Raw genomic sequence first — 25,197 nt, forward strand, 5'->3', positions numbered from 1 at the left:
TATTTAGACAGGGTCTCTCTATGTAGCCCTGGCTGTCCTAGAACTTGCTAGGTAGACCAGACTGGCCTGGAACTAACTCAGAGATCTACCTGCCTCTGCCTCCAGGTGCTGGGACTAGCAGTAGGCACCACCACACCCAACTATTTTTATTTTAGTGTATGGGTGTTTTGCCAGTATGTTTGTCTGGCATGTATGTCAATGTGTGGTGCCTCGTAGATTACAAGAAGGCATCAGATACCCAGGAACTAAAAAGTTGTTAGCTGTTGCCAGGCGGTGGTGCGCACGCCTTTAATCCCAGCACTCGGGAGGCAGAGGCAGGCGGATCTTTGTGAGTTCGAGGCCAACCTGGGCTATAGAGCGAGATCCAGGAAAGGTGCAAAGCTACACAGAGAAACCCTGTCTTGAAAAACCCAAAAAAAAAAAAAAAAAAGTTGTTAGCTGCCATGTGGAGACTGTACATCACATCCAGCTTTTCTTTCTTTCTTCTTTTTTTTTTAATTAAAAAAAAATTTTATTTATATACCAACCACAGGTCCCGTCCTGTTCCCCCCCCCCTTCACCTCAAGGGTGAGCAAAGTGTCTGACCATAGGTAATGGAATCCAGAAAGCCAGCTGATGTACCAGGGATAGATCCTGATCACACTGTCAGGGGCTTCTCAAACAGACCCAGCTACACAACTGTCTCCCGTATGCAGAGGGTCTAGTCCAGTCCCATGCAGCAGGTTCCACAGCTGTGGTCTAAAGTTTGTAAGTTCCTATGAGCTTAATTCAGTTGTCTCTCTAGATTTCCCCATCGTGATCTTGATTCCCCCCACCCCCCACCCTCATTGAATCCCTCTTCCCTCCACATCCAGCTTTTCTGCAAGAAAAACAAATGCTCTTATCCACTGAGTCATCTCATCAACCCCAGTATCCTGGAATTTTATGCCATTATCATTGGCTTTTGTTGTTGCTTGCTGGTTGGTTGGTTTGTATTTAAGTTGGTAAATATTGCTCTAGATAATACGCTGTTAAATATTTTTAAAGTGTGATACTTTGAATTTTGAGCTTGGGGAGGTCCCTAAGGGTTTTCATATGTATCGTCTTGTTAGCTCTTTCCCATAGTATACCTTTCCTTTATCCTTTTTAAGGCAAACTGAAAGTAGACTTTTTATATTGCTTAAGTGGGCATTTTACTCTCTTGTGACATATTCAAAGAAATATCACTGATCAAAAATGTACTTTTTTTTTTTAGCCTGAAATGGTTGTAGCAAATAATCTACTGGATCTGCCACCCCCTTCTCCTCCAAAACCAAAAACCATTGTTTTACCTCCCAACTGGAAGACAGCCCGAGATCCTGAAGGGAAGATCTATTACTACCATGTAATCACGAGGTAAGAGGCTTCCCTGGGCGTCCCAGATCTAGTGTGACTTGGTCAGTTATGCTGCCAGCATGGAGTTTGATAGTTTTGGCTTCCCACTGACCCACAGGACTGCTGAATTTCTAGAATTTCATCTGGGAAGGGCAGGGGGTGTGTGTGTGTGCCAGGTCACATGTCTTTGAGGGATGGATACACACATGGGCACTCAAGGTCAGTCTAAGGTGGTGTTCCTCAGAAGTCATCCAGCTGTGTTTTCTTTGTTTATTTTGCTTCTGAGACATCTTCTCTCACTGGCACTTGGGGCTGGCTGATTAGGCTAAGGCTGGATGTCCATCAAGCTCCAGAGGACCACCAGTCTTTTTTCCCCCAGTGCTTGGATATAAGTATGACACCATGTCCAGATTTTTCTGTGGATTTTTGGGATGCAACTCAACCTAGCTATCTCTCCATGTGTGCACCCTGACCCCTATTGACACAGGGATTCATGTAGCCCAGGCTGGCCTTGAATGCCTGATCTTAAGTGCTGGGATTAGAAATGTGCACTGCTGTGCCCAGCTTCATAATCACATCTGAAAATGCACGACTTTTTGTTCTTTAACAATATACGTTGGTATATCCATCCCATTGCATTTATTTATAGTGTATATGTGTGCATGTGCACGTATGCATGCTTTCATGCCTAATGTATTATGTCATGTATGCAGATGTCAGAGGACAATGTGGAGGAGTTATTTCTCTTCTACAGTATGTGTCCCAGGATTTCAAGTCATTAGGCTTGGTAGCAAGTGCCTTTTCATTGCTAAGCCATTTCATCAGCCCATTTGGTGTATGGTATGTGTTTTGTTTTGTTTTGTTTTGTAAGACAGGGCTAACTCTGTAGCCCTGGCTGGCCTGAAATTCACTGTGTAGACCCAGGGGTATCCTTGAATTCACAGAGATCTCTGCCTATCTCTCCTGAGATCAAAGGCATGTGCCACCACATCCAGTCTACCATTTGGTGTGCTTTTAACTTGCAGAATTTTTGAGAAAACTAAGGAATTTTGGTGGAATATTTTGTTTGTTTTGTTTGTTTTTCAAGATAGGGTACTATGAAAGTCAGACTGGTCTGGAACTGAGGATGACTGCCTCTACCCTCCAAATGCTATAATTATAGGCATGCGCCACCAAGCCCCATTGGGGTTATGGAGGTTAAATACAGAGCTTTGTGCATGCTAGGCAAATAATTCAACCAGCTGAGCTATATCATGAGCCCTCATTGTGTTTTCTTTTTGTTTTATGAGACAGGGTCTGGCCTTGAACTCTCAGCAGTCTTCTCTCTCAGCTTGCAGAATGCTAAGATTAGAAGTGTGAGTCTACATCCAGCTTGGGAATTTTTAAAAAGGTAGTGACAGGGCTGGTGAGATGTCTCAGTTGGGTGAAAATGTTTGCCACCAAGCCTGGTAACCTGAGTTCAATCCTTAGGACCCTTGAGTTGGAAGGAGAGAGACCTGGCTCCTAAAAGTTGTCTCTGACCTTCCCACATGTCACCTGCGCACCTGTACACAAATAGTCATAACCTTTTCTCTAATAGAGGGATTTAATCTAACATTGTAGATAGATGTCAGTAGTCTCAAGCAAACCTTTTCTGTAAAAGACTAGGAAATAATTCCTCAAGCTTTGTTGATTCGGCAGTCATTGTCATAATTGTTCAGTTTTGTTGGTATTATATAAGCAATTATAGACAATTTCTAATCCTCCGGATTCTACCTCCCCAATGCTGGAATTAAAAGTGTTTATAACGCCGGGCGGTGGTGGCACACGCCTTTAATCCCAGCACTCGGGAGGCAGAGCCAGGCGGATCTCTGTGAGTTCGAGGCCAGCCTGGTCTCCAAAGCGAGTTCAGGAAAGGCGCAAAGCTACACAGAGAAACCCTGTCTCGAAAAACCAAAAAAAAAAAAAAAAAGTGTTTATAACACTAGGGCTGAAGAGATGGCTCAGTAGTTAAAGAGGACTTATTGTCCTTTCAGAGCATCCAAGCTCAGTTCCCAGAACCCGTATCAGTGGCTTACAACCACCTGTAACTCCAGCTCCAGGGGATTTGACACTCTGTTCTGGCCTCTCTGGCCACCAGTACATGCACACATGTATGCACACACGCATTCTCTCTCTCTCTCTCTCTCTCTCTCTCTCTCTCTCTCTCTCTCTCTCTTTCCCCCTCTCTCTCTCCCTCTCTCTCTCCCTCCCCCCAAAAAAAATTTAATAAATTTTTAAAAAATGTGTACATCACCAAATCTAGCCTTTTAATTTTTTTGCCAGTTGATGATCTTGAAGATGTAATATGTGACAGCTCATCTGTATTTCCAGTCTTAGTGTTGAAATCGAACATCTCTGTTAGATTACCAGCTATTTCCCCTCACTTTATGTTCATATTGTTAACCCATCTTCATGGATACGAGAAATAATTTTTGTTTACAATGTCTTACGAAGAAGTTTACATTTTTCATAGGCACAAATTCTGTCTCACTTTCTCTCCTTAGTCCTTCATGGAGAGATGGCTTAGGGGTAAAGAGCACTTCCTATTCTTCTATAGGATCTGAGTTTGACTTCCCATATCCATGTCAGGTCCATAACTCTAGCTTTAGGGGATGTAATGCCTCTGGCCTCTGCAGGTACCTTCACTCACATGTACATATATACCTGCATGCAGACATATGCACCCACACATAATTTTAAAATAATAAAAAAGGCCGGGTGGTGGTGGTGGCACCCGCCTGTAATTCCAGCACTCAGGAGGCAGAGGCCGGCAGATCTCTGTGAGTTCGTTTGAAGCTAGCCTGTTCTACAAAGCGTGTTCCAGGATAGCCAGGGCTATGCAAGAAACTCTGTCTTGAAAAAAATTTAAAAAAAATAAATAAATAAAAAACATATATATATATCCTTTATTATTAAAATATCTTTAGTGCCTATGATGGTACATACCTGTAATCTAGGTATGTACTTTAACTCAGAAGATCTTGAGTTGAAGGCCAGCCTGAGTACATAGTGAGGTTCTACAAAAAAAAAAAAATCAATGAAAAACAAGCAAAAAAAATGTATAAAAATGAGAACTCCTGACTGAATGTATAGTGACTTTACAAATGAATGTCTGCAAACTTAATTAGCACTTTTTTCCCACACCAAAATAAGCTTTCCTCTTGCCTTTCTTTTCCTCTTTCCCTATCTTTCTTCTTCCTCCTCTTACTTATTAAAAAAAAAAAAGAAAAAAGAAAAAGAGCAGTCTCACTATTAACATATGCTGGCCTCAAACTCACGATCTTCTAGCTTCTGCCTCCCACATGCTTGGGATTTTGAGTGTTCCATGCATAGTACAAGGCCAGTTTTTAAAGGTGCATGATAATTCTTCCAGATATTAAAAAAAAACAAACAAACAAATTTTTGTTTCCACACTAAAATTTACAGATGCTTATGCTTCATTATGACAGTAGAAATGCTGTTGTTATGCAGGTTCATAGATTGCATCTAAGCCTGGTCTTCACTCATTAAGAGTGGGTCACATCAAGATTAGTGTGGTAGGAGAGCCGAAAAGTACAGTGGCAGTATTGACCTGCCAGAAAAGATGCCAGCTCTTTTGTGGCTTTTTGTTTATATTTTGATTGACTTATTGTGTGCCTGTAGTTGTGCTAAGGGGGGGGGGGGGGTGGCAGAGGCAGAGAGAGAACACAAACAAGCTTTGAATATATTTAGAGATCAGAAGAAAAAGTTTGGGAATTTGTTCCTGCCATCCACTTTTTTCTTTCTTTCTTTTTTTTTTCCCCCCCTAGACAGGGTTTCTCTGTGTAGTTTTGATGACTGTCCTGGGTCTCACTTTGTAGCCCAGGCTGACCTCAAACTCGCAGAGATCCGCCTGGCTCTGCCTCCCAAGGGCTGGGATTAAAGGCATGCGCTGCCACCACCTGGCCTCACTTTTTTCTTTTTTGATGTGTACGGCTGTCATGCCTGCATGTATGTCTATGAACCACTTGTATTCCTGGTGCCCACAGGCATTAGAGTCCCTGGAGTTACAGGTAGTTGTGAGCTGCCATGTAGGTGCCAGGAATAGATTCTGGGTCATCTGTGACAGTAACTAGTGCTCTTGAGAACTGAGCCATCTATCCAGTGCCCCCCACCCCCACCCCGTGTGTGTGTGTGTGTGTGTGTGTGTGTGTGTGTGTGTGTGTGTGTGTGTGTGTGTGTGTGACAGTCTTTTGTTGTTTTTGTAGCTGCACTGTATACTCTAGGCTAGGCTGACTTATTAGCTTCCTTCTGATTCTCCTATCTCCACCTCCCGTCTTGCCATAAGAGTGTTGAGATTACAGGGCACACTCTTGAGAGCTCATGTGCATTCCAAGAACTGAATTCAGGTCAGTAGGCTTGTTTGGCAAGTGATTTTACCCACCAAGCTATTCCTACAGCTCCAGCTTTAACCTTTTAAATACTGCCTTCTGTGATTTTTCTGTGATAGTTGACCTTAGACTCTTTTTTTGTTTTTTTCCCTCCCTCCCTCCCTCCCTCCCTCCCTCCCTCCCTCCCTCCCTCCCTCCCTTCCTTCCTTCCTTCTTTTTTAAATTTTATGTGCATTATGTGAGGGTGTCAGATCCCCTGGAACCTGAGTTATAGACAGTTGTGAGCTGCCATGTGGATGCTGGGAATTGAACCCGGGTTCTTTGGAAGAGCAGCCAGTGCTCTTAATCTCAGAGCCATCTCTCCAGCCCTGACTTTAGACTCTTGACTGTGAATATCCTTACTTCAGTTTTTATCCTATAAATCTTAACTTTTAAAAAAAAAATCAGGTCAAGTGTGGTGGTGCATGCCTTTTATCCTAGCATTTGGGAAGGAAGTAGGAGCAGGTTGTCTGCATACAGAGTTCCGAGCCAGCCAGGGCTAGCTATATAGTGAGCCTCTGTCATTAAAAAGAAAAAAAAAAAGTTGTGTGTGGGGGATCGGGCTGTTGAGATGGCCTGCAGATAAAGGCACTTGCCACCAAGTCTGATAACCTGAGTTTCATCTCCAGGACCCATATATGGTAAAAAGGATATGAAGACTCCCACAATTGCTCTCCATCTTTACATATGCACCATGACATGAGTATCCCTCCTCCTCTCCTCATGAATAAATGTAATTTTTAAAAATTGGGATTGAAGAGAAGGCTCAGTGTTTAAGTTCATTGGCTACTTTTTTTTTTTTTTTTTTTTTTTTGGTTTTTCGAGACAGGGTTTCTCTGGGTAGCTTTGCGCCTTTCCTGGGACTCACTTGGTAGCCCAGGCTGGCCTCGAACTCACAGAGATCCGCCTGGCTCTGCCTCCCAAGTGCTGGGATTAAAGGCGTGCGCCACCACCGCCCGGCTCATTGGCTACTTTTTTAGGGTTCAAGTCCCAGCATTCACATGGTGGCTCACAACTGTCTATAACTTTTTTAGTTCCAGCAGACCCAACATCCTTTTCTGGCTTCTGCAGGTACCAGGCACGAATGTAGTTCACAGACATACATGCAAGCAAAATAACCATGTACATAAAATAATAAAACCAACTGAGAGACCAGGGAATTGGCTCCGCAGTTAAGAACGCTTGCTTTTCTTCCAGAGTATTAGAGTTCAATTCCCAGCACCCACATCAGGTTATAACCATCTGTAACTCCCAACTCCAGGGGATTCAACTTGTTTTGTCTGCTGTGGGTATCCACACTCCTGTGCACTCACACACACACACAAATACGAACACATACACACACACACACACCATTTAAAATAAAATAATTCTTTTAAATAATCTAGTTGATTGTGGTGGCATGTTCCTGTAATCCCAACATTCAGGAGGGAGGTAGAGGCAGATTGGGGGGTTAAGGCTGTCCTTAATTCCATCCTGGATTATATATTTGCCCTTTTATTTTCAAAACAACTATAAACATTCAATGAGTTAATATGGCTGAGCCCTCCCTTTTTGTTACCAGTGGAGGGCATTTTTATCAAAGAACACAATTTTAAAAGTTTTCTAGGCTTTCAATCATTAAATAAGGTGTAGAACTACAAGCATGGTCAAGGATCGTAAGAGATATGATTTATTTTGCTCCAAATATAGAGTAGTTATAGCAGTTACTAATCTCCTTATCTGCTCCATACTTTTTAGACCCAGGATATATCTAGTACATTGAGCCCATTGAAAAGCAGATGTTTGGTTTTCTTGCTGTTGGCAGTATCTAGCCAGCATTATCCCATAATTGCCTTTAAAAGTATGATGGGATTAATGTTAGGAATCTATCTCTAGGCTAGAAGCATTGCTCATAAGAAGCTATCAGAAGTATGGCTCAGTCTCACAGTTCTGGCTTATTTTCTGCCCTATTGCATATTATATTTTTAAACTCTATGCCAGGGTTGTCTGTTTTCTACCCATGACAGCTTCGCTGTTCTTACTTCTAGGCAGACTCAGTGGGACCCTCCCACTTGGGAAAGCCCAGGAGATGATGCCAGCCTAGAGCATGAAGCTGAGATGGACCTGGGAACCCCAACATACGATGAAAACCCCATGAAGGTGAGTGTAGCTTCCATATGTGTCCTGGTCGTTTGAGCATCTGTGTCCTTTCATCTCAGTAAGGTCAGTAGCCATATAGTTTCGGAATTTTTTTTTCTCTTTCTTTGGAAAATATGTGGAAGTTCTTTTGTCAAAGGAAGAGATTGAAATCAAAGAGAAAGACTATTTTTAGACATTCAAGGAGTCAGATGTACTCTAGCATATTTGCTACTTATTCGCTTAAGAAATATATTTAGAAGGTTTTTGAATATATGAATATTCAAAATAATAATAAACCAGTTAATGAAATGTTTTGTAGCACTAGTGTAGGTGGAATTTGCCCGGTCCTGCCCGGTCCCTCAGCTGCCGTTATAATAATCACTCAGAGGCTTGATATTAATTACAAACTGTTGGGTCTATGGCTCAGGCTTCTTGCTAGCTAGCTCTTTCATCTTAAATTAACCCATTTCTATTAATTTATGTATTGCCACATAGCCATGATGTTACTGGTCTGCTGGCATGTTGCTCCTTGGGTGGCAGACTCGCGCCTGCCCTGACTCCGCCCTCTTCCCTGTATCTCTCTTGGATTTCCCTCCTGGCTCTTATCCTGCCTTACCATAGGCTGGAACAGCTTTTTTATTAACCAATAATAGCAACACATATTGACAGAAAGACCATCATCCCACAGCACTTCCCCTTTTCTGTCTTATCAAAAAGGAAGGTTTTCATTTTAACAGTAAAATTACATATAACAAAACAGTTATCAAGCAAGAATTACAGTTACTATATCTAGTCTATTTGTATTTTGCAAAAATTAAAAAAAAATTCAATCATTTAAACACACTAACAATAATAACAGAAGACTAAAGGAGAAAACTAGAGGCCCCATGATAATTATATTCCATATTCCTTTATAACTTTTTTTAGTATATTAACTCTTTTTTTTCTCTTGATATTGAGTTGAATAGATGGTTTCTTTTTATTTGTGCTTGGGCTATTTATTTTTGAGGCATGGTCTATCTAGCCCAAGCTATCCTCCAACTAGTGATCTTGCTATCCCAGTGTCAGGATCACAAGCATGTGCCAACGCATTCTGCTTAATTTGACTCTTTAAATTGGATAATTTAATGGACATTGCACTTTAGTGTCCTCTTATTTTGAGATTAGTTAGACCTGGAATGAATTTAAACTGGTTATGTTAAAACCCACCAAAGGGGTCATAGAGATGGCATAGTAGATAAAGGACTTGCTGCAAGACCCTGATGACCTGAGTTCAAATCCTCCACACAATGGGCGATAGAAACAGGAGAATTGCCTGGAAGTTCTTGGGCCAGCTAGGCTAGAGTATATAGCATACTGGCAAGAAATAATGAGACTCTGCCTCAGAAAAACACATGGCCTCCAAAAAGAAAAAAAAAGAAACCTCACAAAACCATGGCATTTGTGGTGCCCATATTCTCTCTCTCTCTCTCTCTCTCTCTCTCTCTCTCTCTCTCTCTCTCTCTCTCTCTCTCTCTCACACACACACACACACACACACACACACACACACACACACCATACACACAGGCAGATAGTGAATGAATCTCACCCAAGGAGACAGGAGTGGTGATTCATACTGTCATCATTAAATAGGAGGGTTGCAGATTTGAGGCCAGCCTTAGCTACACAGCAAGAGCCTGTCTACAGGGAAACACAACAACAAAAGCCAACAGCAGCAAGTGAGGGGGCTCAGCAGGTTAAGGAACTTAGTTCCAAGGTAGATGATCTCTTTGATCCCTGGAACCCGTGTTGGAAGGGGAGAATCAACTTTCAGAAGTTGTCTTTTGACTTCCATGTGCATGCTGTGGCTTGTCTCTCCCCCCAAACAAGCAGCAACGAAAGAGGCACCTCATTTGATTCTCAAGAGTAGAAGACTTCCTTTCTTGTTTGTTAAACCTATGAGACACTTACTATGGAAATGCTAGAAAAAAAATATATTTTACTCTTCATCTTTCCTCTGACAAAACAGTTACTGAGATTAGAGTGGTATAAATATAGAACAAGTACTTACTAGTTGAATTATCCTTTATCCTTATGTATTAATAAGATTAAATTATCTCCAAGGATGAGTTTTATGTGTTTGACAGGCATCTCACATTGTGACCTGGCTGTCCTGAAACATCTTTTGTAGACAGGCTGTCCTGAAACCTTGAGTGATCCCGTGCTCTGCCTCCCATGTGCTAGGGAGGCAGATTTATGGGCATATGCTGCTAGGCCAGAATAAACTTAATTTCTAACTAGTTAGGTATTTCCATATGAATCAAAGCTTGGGAGGGCCTCAGTATTTTAAGAATACAAAGGGATCCTGAGATCTAAAACTTTGAGAACCGCTGTTTTAAGATTTATAATACCCATATTATCTCACAACAGGTTGTCATCTTATGCTATACCACATTTCTGTGGTTACTTATAGCATAACTTTATCTCTGAATCTAAGAATTTAGATTTCACTTGCTTCTGTCCATTATGTTTTTCATTCATTTTCTCATATGTTAATGAACACCAAAATATGTCACTACATTTCACTTTAAAGTCTGTTAATGGTGGTATAAAACTGGGGTTAGGATTTAGATTGGGGCTGTGGGGGCTGGAGGTTGCCTCATTAGTGGTGCAGCTGTTTAAGCATGTGCACCCATGCCCACAAAATAAAAAGTCTGATAAAATGTTTAAGAAAACTTGAAGCTTTTATTTAGCCAGATCCTGTTTTTAACTACTGTTTAGCATTTCCAGTACTTTATTCTTTGATATAGAATTTTGTTTCCACCTGGAATTCCTTCCTTTTGTTCTGAAGATTTTCCTTGAGTATTTCTAGTATTCTGAAGATCTACTGGTGATGAAGTTTGTGAGCTTGTTTTATCTGGGGAGGAAAAAAGCAAACAAATTATTATATCCCTTTAAAAAATACTGAGTAACTTTAGTTCAATTTGGTACAGCAAAATTGAGCAGAAAGTATGTCAAACAGAGAAGGCAAGGAGACCCTGGTGTTCTCTTGTTCCTCTGCCATGTATCCATAGTCTCTTTCTTCATTGACATCTCACCCCAGGGAGCTATGCATTTAGGGTCTCTGTGTCTTTTCATGGTTGGTGTTTGTTTCACTTTGGTATTGAATAATGCTCCAGTGTCTGATCACACCACTGCTTAGCCAGTTACCTGCTGAAGTACATCTTTCTTGACTTCTAGGTTTTGTAATTTTCAATAAAGCTACTGAAAACACCTGTGTGGGGGTTTTAGCTTGGGCATGGTTTTTAGTTTCTTTGGATAAATACCAATGAACATAATTGCTGAATTACATGGTAGGAATATGTTTAACTTTGTAGGAAACTTTGAGACTGTTATTTGAAGGGCATTGTCACTGGATATAGAATTCTATTCTCTTCTATTCATATGGAAGTTTTGCCTGCCTGTATGTCTATGTACCACAAGGCCAAAAGAAGGTGTCAGATCTCTCTGGTACTGGAGTCACAGATGGTTGTGAGCCACCATATGGGTGCTGGAACTCAAACCCAGGTCTTCTGCAAGAATAGCCAGTGCTCTTATTGATACTTTTTCCTACTTTTTAGCTCTCACCTCTTCTTTCTTTTCTTTTTTGGTTTTTTGTTTGTTTGTTTTTGGTTTTTTTTTCAGACAGGCTCTTTCTACATAGCCTTGGTTGTCCTGATACTTGCTATGTAGACCAGGCTGGCCTTGAACTCACAGAGATCCACCTGCCTTCTGAATGCTGGCGTTAAAGGCATGTGCCACTACCGCCGGCCTACTTTTCAGCTCTTAAAATTATTCTATTTTGTTCTGTTTTGTTTTGTTCAGACTGGGTCTTGCTATGGAACCCAAGCTGATATTGAACTTGATGTAGTCCTGATACCTTGTTTCCTTTTATGTATTATTTCTTTTCTAATTGATTTTCAACAGTTTTGCTTTTTGTTTGTTTGGAGTTTTTTTCTTTTTTCTTTTTTTTTTTTTTTGCTATATACTTCACTTTTCTTTGTTTTTAACTTTCTTGTGGTTATTCTTCTCAACCAAGATTGATAGTTTTCATCAAAGCTGCAAGTATCTTAGCCATTATTTTTTCTAATCTATCTTTTGTACCATGGCCTGTTTTCTCTGCAACTCTCCATTGTATAAATGTTGCTAGACCACTGGATTTCTCATAGTCACTGAATCTCTCACTTTCTTTTTTCTCCTTACACTCCAGTTTGTATAGTTGCTGTTGTCTTCTCTTTAGAGACTACTGATGCTGCTATTTATAGTAAGCTAAATTCATCCAGTGGTTTTTAAAATTTCAAGTATGCTTCAGTTATAAAAGTTTCTTTCTGTGGAAATGCAACCTTTTCTTGTCTTTCTAACGTAAAAATCCAGACCCACACCTTCTGGGTTGGTTAACCCTTTGATTTAAGCGTCCTAGATGAGAGAGCAAGTGCTCTTTGACCCTTCAGTCGTTCTTTCCCTAAAGCGTAAGGCAGCAGTTTGGGTGTCAGTCAGTCTTTGATTGCCTTTAAGACCATGATGCAGAGATGCCCTACTCTGACTTGTATAGCTGGAATCTACTTGAATGTTCCCTTCTTAGCATTTTACAGTTGCATTCATCTACTTAACACATCTGTAGACAGGAGGACCCTTCTGAGAAAAGTCTCCATTCCTTATGTCCCATTTTTATCCCCTTGGTGTCTTTATTTAGAATGTAAGGGGGGGGGGGGGGGTGTTGGGGGGATGTTGGGGGGGTGGCGCACGCCTTTAATCCCAGCACTCGGGAGGCAGAGCCAGGCGGATCTCTGTGAGTTGGAGGCCAGCCTGGGCTACCAAGTGAGTCCCAGGAAAGGCGCAAAGCTACCCAGAGAAACCCTGTCTCGAAAAACCAAAAAAAAAAAAAAAAAAGAATGTAAGCCTTTCAGAGCTGTACATTGCACCACTGTAACAAGTTTTTGTCAATCGGGTCTTCGTCACCTGAAAGTTCAGCTGCTACTGTAGTAGAACTTCATGCCAAGTGCTTTGAGGAGTTCAGTGACCATCTTTTAAGAACATCAGTCATCACTGGAAAGGTGATTTGACAAGTTTTACAAAATTGCAAACAGTTAAAAATATCTGGTATAGTAGGAATTTGGATACATACGAGATACTGAGCAAGACAGAAACATGGAAGAGTAGAACTAGGGATGTGGGTTACTGGTAGAGTTGCTCACTTAGTACACGTCATGCCCTGGGTTCTGAGCATGGTCCCAAAATGGCAAACAAAACAACAACAACAAACACACCCTGGAAAAGTATGTCAGGAATAAATTGTCTACTAAGGTCTACCAGTGTGATTAACGTGCAGTAGGTATTCGGAAGCTAGGAAATATTATTGATGCAGAGGAATCAAATGGTCAAGTATGTGACTCTCTAGTGAAACAGGCTTATTTGATCCAGTGACAGGGCAGAGTACAGAGTGTTATCATTGCTCTGACTAAGTAAGGAACTGAGAATAGGAAAGATGAAAAGACATTTGAGAAGTATTATTGAAGTTCAGCAAACCAGGCTGGATATGGCAGTATACACCTTTAATTCCAGTACTGAGGAGGCAGAGACAGGCCAAGCTTTATGAGTACAAGGCCATCCTGGTCTACACATCAAGTTCCAGACCAACCACGGCTATGTGGTAAGACCCTGTCTCAAAAACCAAAACAACAAAAAAGACTTAGCAAACCAAATAGATAAGGAAGAAGCAAAAATGGCCAATGTTCTCCAGTTTTAGCTTAGGTGGAGAAGGTCCTGTCATTCAGTTTAAGCATCAGAAATGGAGGAAGAAAGAGCAAGAGGAAATAGGAAATTATTTGTGGAATTTGAGCGTTTGAGCTCCCTGCAGGATTCAGAATAGAAATGCAGTTGAATTCATGTTGAATCATCAATAAATTGGTTCTTGTTGGAAAAAAACATAAGTATGTGTATATGTGTTTCATAACCCAGATGGGGGCTTGAGTTCCTGTGGTTTAGTTGACAGATTGCGATAATCTTACTGTGTGGCTCTGGCATTCACATCGCGAGTGTATGACACAGCACACGGGAGGAATGCAGTGGGCAGAGGACGCTTTGAAAGTGCTGGGTGGAAGTAGAAGCTTGGATGACTAGACTAAGCATCTATGAGAGCCTTCCTTCTCTGTTTCCCTCCAGTGTTGTTCCCCACTCTTGATCATCTTGTACTCTCTTCCATCATCCATCATGTGGTGAGTGTTAAGTCCAGTCTTCCCTTTGAGAACCTCAGACCTGAACCGTGTTGACTGCTTGTACAAGTGAGAGAGAGCAGTTGATTGCTTCTGCCTCCTGGATTCACATTCATCCCAGCGTTCATAGGTGTCCCCACGTAAAAAAAAGAATTTGCAGAGCGTGGGATCTGCAGCGAAGAGGTTTTTCAGTTGTTGATCCTGTTTTTTGTTTTGTTTTTATAGTTGGAGCAATTTGCAAAATGGTTTCATACAATATCACTTAACAGCGATGAAAAGGGAACCCAGAACTCACAATTTTGAAAGATTGTCAGAACCAAGAAAGCCAGTATCTATAGAGGAGATGGCTTAAGTTACTGAGTTAGCATGGCCAATTACCAGCTGGGGCAGAGTTCCAGGCCTGCCTTGCACTTGTAGGTGATGAAATATATGAGCAGTAGCCCACTGGTTCCTAGTAATATCTTTGAAGATATTTCTTTAGAACTAAAGTTTTTAGTTCCATGGATTTTGTTAATTCTGTTTTCCTTTGAAAACACCATTGGTAGAATTTGGTTCTTTAGGGTCCTTTTCCTCCCATTCCTCCCTCCTCCCTTTCCTCCCTCCTCCCATTCCTCCCTCCACCCTTTCCTCCCTCCTCCCATTCCTCCCTCCTCCCTTTCCTCCCTCCTCCCATTCCTCCCTCCTCCCTTTCCTCCCTCCTCCCATTACTCCCTCTTCCCATTTGCTCCCCTTGGTTTTTGTTGTTTGTTGTGGTTTTTACAAATTAAGAGGGAACTGTAGCCTTTATCTAGAAGCACCCAGTGAAGTGTTATTTTTGTGTTTCTAAGAGTAGAAGCAACTCCAGAACAGTGTGGTGACTTTCTGTGTCTCCAGGGACCTTCTTTCTTAACTTCGTACTTAACGTGCAGCCACACTTGTGGATTGGAAAGCTTAGGTTGACTGAACTGAGTGTGTGATTCTGACACCCCAGCTTCTACTTCTAGATTCCACTGCCCCCGAACACACAGTTCCTCGTGGAGTGATCTTTTACATTTCGCAGTCTAAAGAGGACTTAATTAAATTCAGGAGGGAAAATATAGTAGCTGGGTAATATTTCACTGTCTCCTTTTCAGAGCTCATCTCGGTAACTTAAGCCCTCTTCCCCCTTTCAAAGGCAGAGGGTTTTTTTTGACCTGATTGCGTCTGTATGCCTAATAAAGAATGGAGTTGGCTTTTGTTGTGTCATTTGTGTTCTTTGTGAGTGCCAGAGCCACACAGTAAGCTTAATGACCATCTGCCACTGAATGCGGATGAACACAAAGCCCCAGTAGCATGAAGGTGCCGAGATTTCTCTTGTCATTTCCAAACAAGATTATCTGGGAAGTCAAATGTGCTATAAACAAAGGCTAACAGCAAGATCAGCTTCTAAAAACAGTGAGCTCTGACTTTCTTCCAAGCCCTTCTGCCTGCTCATTTTCGGTGTATTCATCTGACTGTTGCTTCCATAGGCTCCCACCAAAATTTTCCATTGAAACATCCTATGACCCAAGTTAAAGAAAAAGCAAACTGATAGTTTACTGAGGGCCTGGGAAGACTTGGCTTTTTGGTGTGTGAGTTGTCACCCCCCTCCAGTGGTTTCCTCAGATTTCTGTGAGGTCTTTCTCTACAGGTATATTCTCTAGCCTACCAGAAGTTGAGGGCCAATTGGTCCAGTCTAATGTCTTTTCTGGTGTTAACGAATTTTTATAGGCAATAGGAGCCTATTGTTAGTTAGAAATGCTAAAATATCAAGTGGAACTTTTGGGGAGTTGAGGGATCCCAAAACTTTCATGTCACCAGCAAGTGCTGTCTTTGACTCTAGTTTGCTCCTTTGCCTGGTATTGGGCTTGAGTACATGTTAGTGCCTGAATGAGTCCCATGCCACGCAGACTCAAAATTAATTTCATGATGTGCGGGCGGTGGTGGCACACACCTTTAATCACAGCACTGGGAGATAGAGGCAAGTGGATCTCTGTGGGTTTGAGGACGGCTACAGCTGCACAGAGAAAACAAAAACCTCTAAAAAAAGAATTTCACTTCTCCCAAGAATTCTTAGTTTTGTGTCATGATTTATTATACTGTACAAGTCTATCATCCCTCATTTGAACACTTCTTTCTCAGTCCCAGCTGCTCAAAGCTGCATCAAAAGCCCTCCTTGACTGAGTTCAGTACACTGAGCTGCAATGACTGTTTCTAAAGCTCCCTTAGTCTTGCCAAGTCAGGATTGAATTAGAATGTTGCTAAATATGCATTGGGTTTCTTTAGCTTTCTTTCTTTTTTTTAATTTATTTTATGTGTACGGGTGTTTTGTCTGCATGTATGTCTGTACACCACTTGTGTGCCTAGTGCCCATGTAGGCCAGAAGAGGGCCTTGAACTGGAGTTACAAATGTTTGGGAGCTGCTGTGTGGGTGCTGGGAATTAAACTGGGGTCCTCTGGAAGAGCAGCCGGTGCTCTTAACTGCTGAGCCATCTCTCCAGCCCCTCTTTTCTTTTCCTTTCCTTTCCTTTTTTAAAAAAATATAGACAGAGTCTTACATAGACCAGGTCACTTTGAACTGCTGATTTTCTTGCCTCTGCCTCCCAAGTGCTGGTGTCACAGGCGTGCATCACCATGCCAAGTTTATACAGTGCTGGAAATCAAACCCAGGGCTTCCTTCATGCTAGGCAAGCACTCTACCAATTGAGCTACAAACTTAGTCCCAGATTTATTTAGCTTTCTGAAAATACATTCTTTTTGGAGCAGTGGTTTTCAACCTTCCTAATGCTGGGACCCTTTACCACACTTCCTCATGTCGTAGTGACCCCAACCATAAAGTTATTTTCATTGCTACTTCATAACTGTAATTTGGTACTGTTGGGAATCATAATGTACATACCTGTGTTTTTCAGTGATCTTAGGCAACCCCTGTGAAAGGGCTATTTGACCCCTCCCTCACAGGTTGAGAATCACTGATTTAAAGGGAAGCAGGACCATCACCAGCTCTGCCTCTTCCATAGCATCAGGACCCTAGTAATGGCTGTCATAATTTGAAGGCATTTTCTGTATTTGTATTTTTACTCCCTTCTGAGATGTAGACGAGAATATTTGAGAGACGTGTTTTCTCCTTGCCTTATTTAAATATAATTTGTTTTGTCTTAAAAGATAGTCTCACTCTGTTCTCTAAGCTGTACTAAAACTTACTGCATAGCCTAGGCTGACCTAAAGTTGGAGCTATCGCCCTGCCTCAGAGGCTTCTCAGCTAGGATTACAGGTGTGAACCACCATGCTCAGATATCCAGATAATTTCGGGTCTCTGGATATCTGTATTCTTACTGTGGATATACACTCATGGGGGGCGGGGGAGGCAAAATTTAATCAGTTTCAAAGGAAGCTGTGTATGCATTCTTACAATCTCAGTGCTCAGGAGCCTGAGGCAGAAGGAATTGCAAGTTTTTGACCCTGTCAAAAAAATAAAAATAAAAATATTTAGAGTTTCTTTCAGGTTTTGTTTCACTCTTTCCCTAAAAATAGAAAGGGTATCTATTCCATCCTCCAGCCCCCACTTCTACCCCAACAGCCATAGGAAAAAAGTAGAGAAACAGTAAATATGTAAAGCTTTTTGTTTGTTTTTTGAGACAGGGTTTCTCCATGTAATTCTGGCTGTCCTGGAACTCGCTCTGTAGACCAGGCTGGCCTCGAACTCACAGAGATCCACCTGCCTCTGCCTCCAGAGTGCACCACCACACCTGGCTGTGTAAAGCCTTTCTAACAAGGCTTTGGGCAACTCAAAAGCTACCTTTCTCCAAAGCAAGTAGAGGGACTTGTACAGCTTCTTCAGCAGCAGAATCTTTGCACTGTTTGTGGAAATTGAGAAAACAGAGCTAGAGCATGGGTAGAGGGTCAGAGATCGAGTTCTTCTAAGAGAGCTAGAGCATGGGTAGAGGATCAGAGATCGCGTTCTTCTAAGAGAGCTAGAACATGGGTAGAGGGTCAGAGATCGCGTTCTTCTAAGCCCCTAGTTGAAACATGAACAGGACTAGAGAGAAGGCTCAGCAGTTAAGCGCACATACTTTTCTTTTGAGGACCTAAGTTCAGTTTCCAGCAGCATGAGAGGTGACCACCTGTAACTCCAGCTCCAGGGGAGCTGATGCCTCCGGCCTCTGGGCACCCACACTCGTGTGTACATATCTACACAGAGACACACATGAATAAACATAATTAAAGAAAGATAAGACTAGGGGCTAGGGGGAAAAAAGGCAGGTGATGGTAGTGCACACCTTTAATGTCCCACTTAGGAGGCAGAGGCAGACAGATCTCTGTGGGTTCGAGGCTAGCCTGGTCTACAGAGCAAGTTCCAGGACAGGCACCAAAACTACGCAGAGAAACCCTGTCTCGAAAAACACCCAAAAGTGGGGGGGGGGGGGGGGGGGGGGGGGCGCTAGAGAGGTGACTGAGTGGTTAAGATTACTTGGCAGAGCACTCACGTATAACTCCAGCTCCAGGGGACACCAGGCATGCATGTGGTACCATATACATGCACTCATACACAAATAAATAAATGTTTTTTAAAATTAAACCTGTTGCACCAGCTGATATTCCTAGAGCATGAAAATTTGTATTCCAAATGTAATGTTGATAATTATTTTTTACATTGGAAGGGCCTTCTAGCTGTGTGGGCATGGCTTGTATGCCAAGCTGATGGTTCATCATCTCTTGGTGTTGCTTGGGAAGGGGGAATTTGGTAGCCTCTCCTCTGACAATGCTAGAAAGGTATATTTCTGGATTTACCATCATCTTGCCATTTTGGGAAAAAAATATTAGTGGTCTTGGCATCTACTCACCTGTTCACCGACATGACTGACACTCATCGCATGTCCACCAGTTATAACTCCTTGGAGTGTTTGTTTGTTTGGGGCTTTTTTGAGACAGAGTCTCATGGAGCTTAGGTTGGCCTCAAATTTGCTAAATAAGTTTGTGTTTAAAGGCTGGCTTTAAACTCCTAATCCTCCTGCCTCCACTTCTCCCAAGTACTGTGATTACAGATGTGCTCTCTAATTCTTTACACTCCTGAACTAGATAGACCAAGCTTCAAGGAGTTTCTGTCAAGTGTTGAGAATGTCCTATGTAGTCTAGGCAACCCCACTTAGGGAGGAAAAGTGATAAGTACAAAGAATCTTCAGAGCAGAGCACTAAACTTTGTTCTAAAATGCTAACATGTCAGAGCCTAGGAAGGTTCAGTTATTTGAATCCAGATACTACACATCCACCACAGAGAGAGAACACCTGCCTGTGAGACAGCTCAGTGTGTAGCGACATGAAAGATGTAGCTAGGACTTTCGAGGGTGGAATTAGCTTATAAAGAGGCCAGAGTCAGGTGACTGCATTTGAAACTATTAGCCAGGGAGCCTCCCAGGCCCTGTCCTTTAGTCAGGTGAGAGTTCTGGAACAGGCATGACCAAACTGGCATCTCATGTTGTGTTTCTATATTGTGTTTCTCTTTTCTAGACATCAAAAAAGCCCAAGACGGCGGAAGCAGACACCTCCAGTGAACTAGCAAAGAAAAGCAAAGAAGTATTCAGAAAAGAGGTAAGGTTTGGAAGACGTGGGCTGCATCGGCCTTGGACTTGACTTGAGGCCATTGTGTCTTGCCTGAGTATGTACATCTGTCTTGCTTGAAGATGGTTTAGCTTGTTCCTCTTGTCCCAAAATGCTGCTTTACCCGCTAAGAATCTCATAACAGTCTCTTACTGGTGTGGGAGGTGTCCATCTGCCAACATATTTGCTGTTTCACTGTGGGCCTTCTATAGCATCTCAGACAGTGGAAAGCTATAGATAGTGTCAGGCTTCCTATAGTCTCAGGTGCTTCCTTCCTTCCTTCTGTGATTTGACTGTGTGGTTGTTATGTGATGACACATTGGTGTGTCCCTTTACAACAAGGTAAACACTTTGGTATCTGTTACAACAGCCCTTGAGATAAACAAAATTGAGACTGTTGTTTTTATATATGTAGAGAAGCTTTCAATATCAAAACTCTTAAGTTGAACCTCTGGATTCTCTGATCAAATTGTAGTTCTCTTTCTTTCTGTTTGCTGACAGTGTGTGTGTGTCTCCACCCTGTTTGTCTCCACTGCATGTTTATGTATTTGTTGGGAAAGGGGGCTGTGATGTGTGTGTGTGTGTGGAGGTCAGAAGACAACATGTGGGAATTGGTTCTCTCCTTTCACCATGTGGATCCTGGGAATCAAACTCAGACCATCAAGTTTGGTGATAATGTGCCTTGATCCAGTAAGCCATCTCACCAGCCCCTAGATCCTAAACTCCAGACTTGGTTCATTGAAGGGGTTTATAGTGTGTTGAAATGAACAGAACTGTAAAGAATGGCAGCTGTGTAAAGGGTGTGTGTGAAGAGGGTTAGAGGCCAATACTTAGAATATGAAGACAGGCTCTTGAATCTAGGGTAGAAACTGCTCCAGTGGATCAGAAGGAAGGTCGAGGAGGCATGAGAATGAACAAAAGCAAGAGTGTCACCTCTTTCAAGAAGTCCTAAGTAGCCAGGCGGTGGTGGTGCACGCCTTTAATCCCAGCACTTGGGAGGCAGAAGCAGGTGGATCTCTGTGAGTTCGAGGCCAGCCTGAGCTACAGAGTGAGTTCCAGGAAAGGCGCTAAGCTACACAGAGAAACCCTGTCTCAAAAATCAAAAAAACAAACAAACAAAAAAGTCCTAAGTAGTCCTCAGTCCTGAGCACTGGCCATGTGAGGGGTGTTGGACATAGGCTGGATAGTATTGTGCCCTTTCATGTAGTGGCTTTGTGTCTGTGGGTTTAGGGAACCACTGATTCTAAGCTGAGAATAATCAAAGCCTTGACTAAGTGAGGAGTGGGTTGAAAGGGGGAAAATATGGAGGCCAGTTGTGGTAGCTAAACCAAAAAACTTGTGTAGGCATAACGGTTCTTCACTGTCCATGTATGGTGTTGGTGTTTCAGCTCAACCAATCCGATGTATGATTTGCCTCTTTCCTTGAATGGTTTAAAGGTCACAGAGTTTTGAAGTAGCTGTCAGTAGTCCCTTTTCTTCCCTTTTCCGGGACCCTATACCATAAGGACTTGCAGAAGTCCTGATCCCGAGGCCTCTTTTAAGATCTACTGGGTAGGATAAACCTTACAGAAACAGCCCAGAAGAAGACATTGGAGATGGTGGATTGAAGAGCCCTGCCCTGCATCATCCTTCATCCATGTTTCCATATGCTTTTGGTGGTTGTGGTTCATGAATAAACATGTAGTACTTACAGGCTTGAAGTAACCTTTACAGGCAAAATGCCTACCTGCAATCCTGGGGTTGCAAAGCCATCTAGTAGCTTTGCATGCTTTGAGGAGTACTCTGTTACTCTACCCTGTCTTGCCTCTGGGATCCAGAGAACCTAGCCACTAACTCTTCATAGGAGTCCACAGTGCTCGACAGGCACTCTACCAACTGAGCTGTGGCCCAGACACAAGCAGCTCTGTTTGTGGTGGAGAGGCCCTCGCAGCCTAATTACCTCCTGTAGACTCCAAACTTAACACAATGACCTTGGCAACGTTTGAGTTTTAGTGTGAAACCAGAGGCTACTCCCAGAATGCTGTTGCTGGTGCCTGCAGCCTCTCGAAGTGAGGTTTGGTTGGTTGGTCTGGCTAAGGAGGCTCTTATCAGGGTGGGCCAGGACCACTTTTTTGCATCTCGCTGGCTTCCTAGCATTCTGCTGGCTAGATGAGCACCTGAGGGAGGAAACGGGGACTGGCGGGGAAGCTTTCTGCTGCCTTTTCTAATGATCCCATCAGCACAGTTGAGCAGCATGTCTCCTACCTTCTGTCTGCAGATGTCTCAGTTCATTGTCCAGTGCCTGAATCCTTACCGGAAACCTGACTGCAAGGTGGGCAGAATCACTACGACTGAGGATTTCAAACACCTTGCTCGAAAGGTATTCCCCTGCTCCCCGTCTGTCATATGCGTTCTAAGATCCTCTCCTTCGTCAAAAAGTGTGGTTTTACGTGCCAGATGCCAAGGCTTGGGGCCCAGGACTGTGAGGCAAGGTTCAGAGGTGGGAGAGTAGGCACCTAAGAGACTTTGAAAGCTGAGTTTCTCCTCTGTCCCTGTAGCAGCTTGCCCCAACCCCTCCCCCCTTTGATTTCCTTCGAAGCCTGTCCTCCCTGTCAATCATTTTCTATTCTGATGGTATCTGTGGTCTCTCTCTCTTCCTGTGCCTCGGACAGCTGACTCATGGAGTTATGAATAAGGAGCTGAAGTACTGTAAGAACCCCGAGGACCTGGAGTGCAATGAGAATGTGAAACACAAAACCAAGGAGTACATTAAGAAGTACATGCAGAAGTTTGGGGCTGTTTACAAACCTAAGGAGGACACTGAATTAGAGTGACTCGCAGGGCCAGAGTGAGAAGTGTGATCAAAGGATGAATCCTGTGGCTTCTGCCCTACCCCATGGCCAGGCCTGCACTACTGGTGTGATGACCCATCATCCTGAGCAGTTCAAACCTTGAAGGTGTCAACTGTAAGCCACAAAAATGAGCTCTGTCTACAAGTGACCCCTAGTTGTGAGCTGCTGGGATGTAACAGTTACGGCCATCGGAGGCAGTAGCCTAGGGAAGACCGTGGCCACACCCGACCCCGTTCTCAAATCTGGGTCTCCCCCTTGGCGGTGCTGTCAGCGCACAGACCCATGCGCACCCTCCCCCAAGACCCTTACCCTGATGATCTGTATTATATTTTAATGTATATGTGAATATATTGAAAAGAATTTGTTTGTTTTTCCTGGTTTTTGTTCAGTTTTTGTTTGCTGTTAGCCTCTATGTGCTAGAATCATGGGAAGACTTTGTAAGGACAGTATAAATTCTCCTGCAAGGTTTAATTTGTTATCATGTAAATATTCCAAAGCAGGCTGCCTTGTGGTTTTGGCCAGCCTTGTGCTATGTTGATAAGATTGATTTACTGCTTAAGATCACTTTACTTTATCCAATTTTTACTGAACTTTTTATGTAAAAAATAAAATCAATTAAAGAACTTGCAATGTGTGTTCCCTAAAACTTAATCTAAGTTTGTTTGTGTTGATGTTGCTGGAGAGAAAAAGGATGTAGTGGCCACTGGTGTGTGGAGTCCAAGATGACTCATTGCTGCCGCCTTTTATTACAAGCCTTGCCCCTACAGGTCCCACTGTGTGTCAGGCAGACATTTGCATGAGACTGATAACTTTAGACTTCAGATCTTGAGGCTGAGCTCAGTTGAGGCAGTTTACAGTCAGTCATTCTGGAGCAGAGGAAACATGACCTGAGACTTCATTGCCACTGGGCTGTTTGATTTTGGTTAGTGGGCCAGTCAAGAGGAAAGCCAAATGTCTTTTCTTTGATACCTCTTGGCCAGAGAGTGTTTGTTATTGGATCTTTTTGCCTTCAGACTTCATTTCTCTGTTGTTGTTTTTCCACTCTTTTTTTGGGGGGGCGGGGGGAGTCCACCACCCAGCTCCCAAGTAAATCACACACGGAGGCTTATTCTTCTGAATGCCCAGGCTTAGCTTGACTTAGTTTCTAGCCAGCTTTCCTTAACTTCAGTTATCCGTCTACCTTTTGCCTCTGGGCTTTTCCCGTTCTCTCACTTCTATAAATCTTACTCTGTTGCTGGTTGTGTAGCTGGGTGGCCCGCCCCTGATGTCCTCCTCCTCTGGCTCCTCCTCCGAAATTTATATATTCTTTCTGTCTGCCAGCCCCGCCTACCCTTTCTCCTGCCTTGCTATTGGCCAGCTCTTCATTAGACCATCCTGGGTTTTACACAGGCACAGTACACAGCTTCACAGAGTTAAACCAATGCGATGTAGACAAAAGCAGCACACCTTAGAAGAGTCTACTGCATCTCTCCCAGCCCACAGTTTGGGAGAAATGTGTGGTCCTAGCTTCCACTTTACTTGACACTGGAGGAAGGCAGCAGAGACAGTAGGAGGGCATGGTGCTGCCCTGTGGGGAGAGTGAGAGCCTTCTGGATGCGGGCTCAGCAGTGCTCTCTTGGTGCTGAGTTTGCTGGACAGGGCGGAAGTTCATACTAAATGGGGGCCCACCTGTTCCTCGGGAGAGTGATTCTTCTCACTGCAGTGCTCTCTTGAAGGAAGAGGAAAACAAGGCCAGGCTGAGGCCTGCCAGGAGTTAGAGCACCCACTGCCTGTGCTCAGCATTTCAGAGATGAGTGAATATTCATTTAATCCTTACAGCTCTTACAGAAATTGGCAAAGCAAGTGTCCTGTAGCAGAGGGCAGAAATCCTTACTTTATGGTCATATGTGCCATGTAGCAAGTCTTCCCTCACTACCTCTGGGGATTGGCTACAAATGTGTAGATACTCAAGTACCTTAAATGAAATGGCATCGTTTTAACCAATAGCCCATTGGCACCTACCAGTTGTCTCTGGATTGCTTCCAGTACCGAATAGCATGCCACTGCTATACAAAGCATGAGTGTGGACACACGCTATCAAGGACTAACTAATGATCTACAGCCTTTTTCTCACAATACTGTAGCCGTCAGAACTTTAAAGCACAGTAAGTGAACCATAATTCACTCAACCCTCGACATTTTCTAGTGTGTCTGCTATCATGAGTGTTCATGGTTTTCCAAAGGAATTGAGGTAACTAGAGTGGTAACTAGCTGCAAAGGTTTAGAATTTTTTGAGATTTTTTTTTTTTTAAACCCCAAATGTCTTCATCTTCCCCATACTCCCTCATGTCCACATTACCAAGGCTGGGCTAAAATGTGCCAGTCTGTTCACGAAAAATCTTACTGTTGACTCAGTTCTTGGTGGCCCTACAGCTGACTCTGCTGAAGTTGAGTATGATGTTCCCTGAATGCTAATCTGGACCTTCTTTGGTTTTTGTCCTCATCCTTGGGGGTTAGCTTTAGGGTCTTCTTAGGATGAGGGTAACATACCCTCCCCCCCTTTATTTGTTTATTTATTTTGAGATGTTCTCACCATAGGGCAGGCTGGCATCAAACCTGTGATTTGGGGGGTGGGGGGGTTGGTTTTTCGAGACAGGGTTTCTCTGTGTAGTTTTG

At 42.9% G+C, this 25,197-nt stretch overlaps 1 protein-coding gene across 2 annotated transcripts in view; it reads left to right on the plus strand.

The window, feature by feature from the left end:
- Setd2 (SET domain containing 2, histone lysine methyltransferase) overlaps positions 1 to 23,172 on the plus strand; it is a 109,508-nt gene extending 86,336 nt beyond the window's left edge. For both annotated transcript variants that reach the window (XM_052721895.1, XM_052721905.1), the window contains 5 exons: positions 1,235 to 1,374; positions 7,793 to 7,904; positions 19,622 to 19,702; positions 21,969 to 22,070; positions 22,363 to 23,172. In XM_052721895.1, coding sequence (XP_052577855.1) covers positions 1,235 to 1,374; positions 7,793 to 7,904; positions 19,622 to 19,702; positions 21,969 to 22,070; positions 22,363 to 22,524 — 597 coding nt within the window. In that variant the 3' untranslated portion in view covers positions 22,525 to 23,172. The remainder of the gene's footprint in view (positions 1 to 1,234; positions 1,375 to 7,792; positions 7,905 to 19,621; positions 19,703 to 21,968; positions 22,071 to 22,362) is intronic.
- Positions 23,173 to 25,197: the final 2,025 nt, after the last annotated feature.

This window comes from Peromyscus californicus, unplaced genomic scaffold, assembly GCF_007827085.1.
Source record: "Peromyscus californicus insignis strain IS unplaced genomic scaffold, ASM782708v3 Scaffold_11__1_contigs__length_118956290, whole genome shotgun sequence".
NCBI lineage: Eukaryota > Metazoa > Chordata > Mammalia > Rodentia > Cricetidae > Peromyscus > Peromyscus californicus.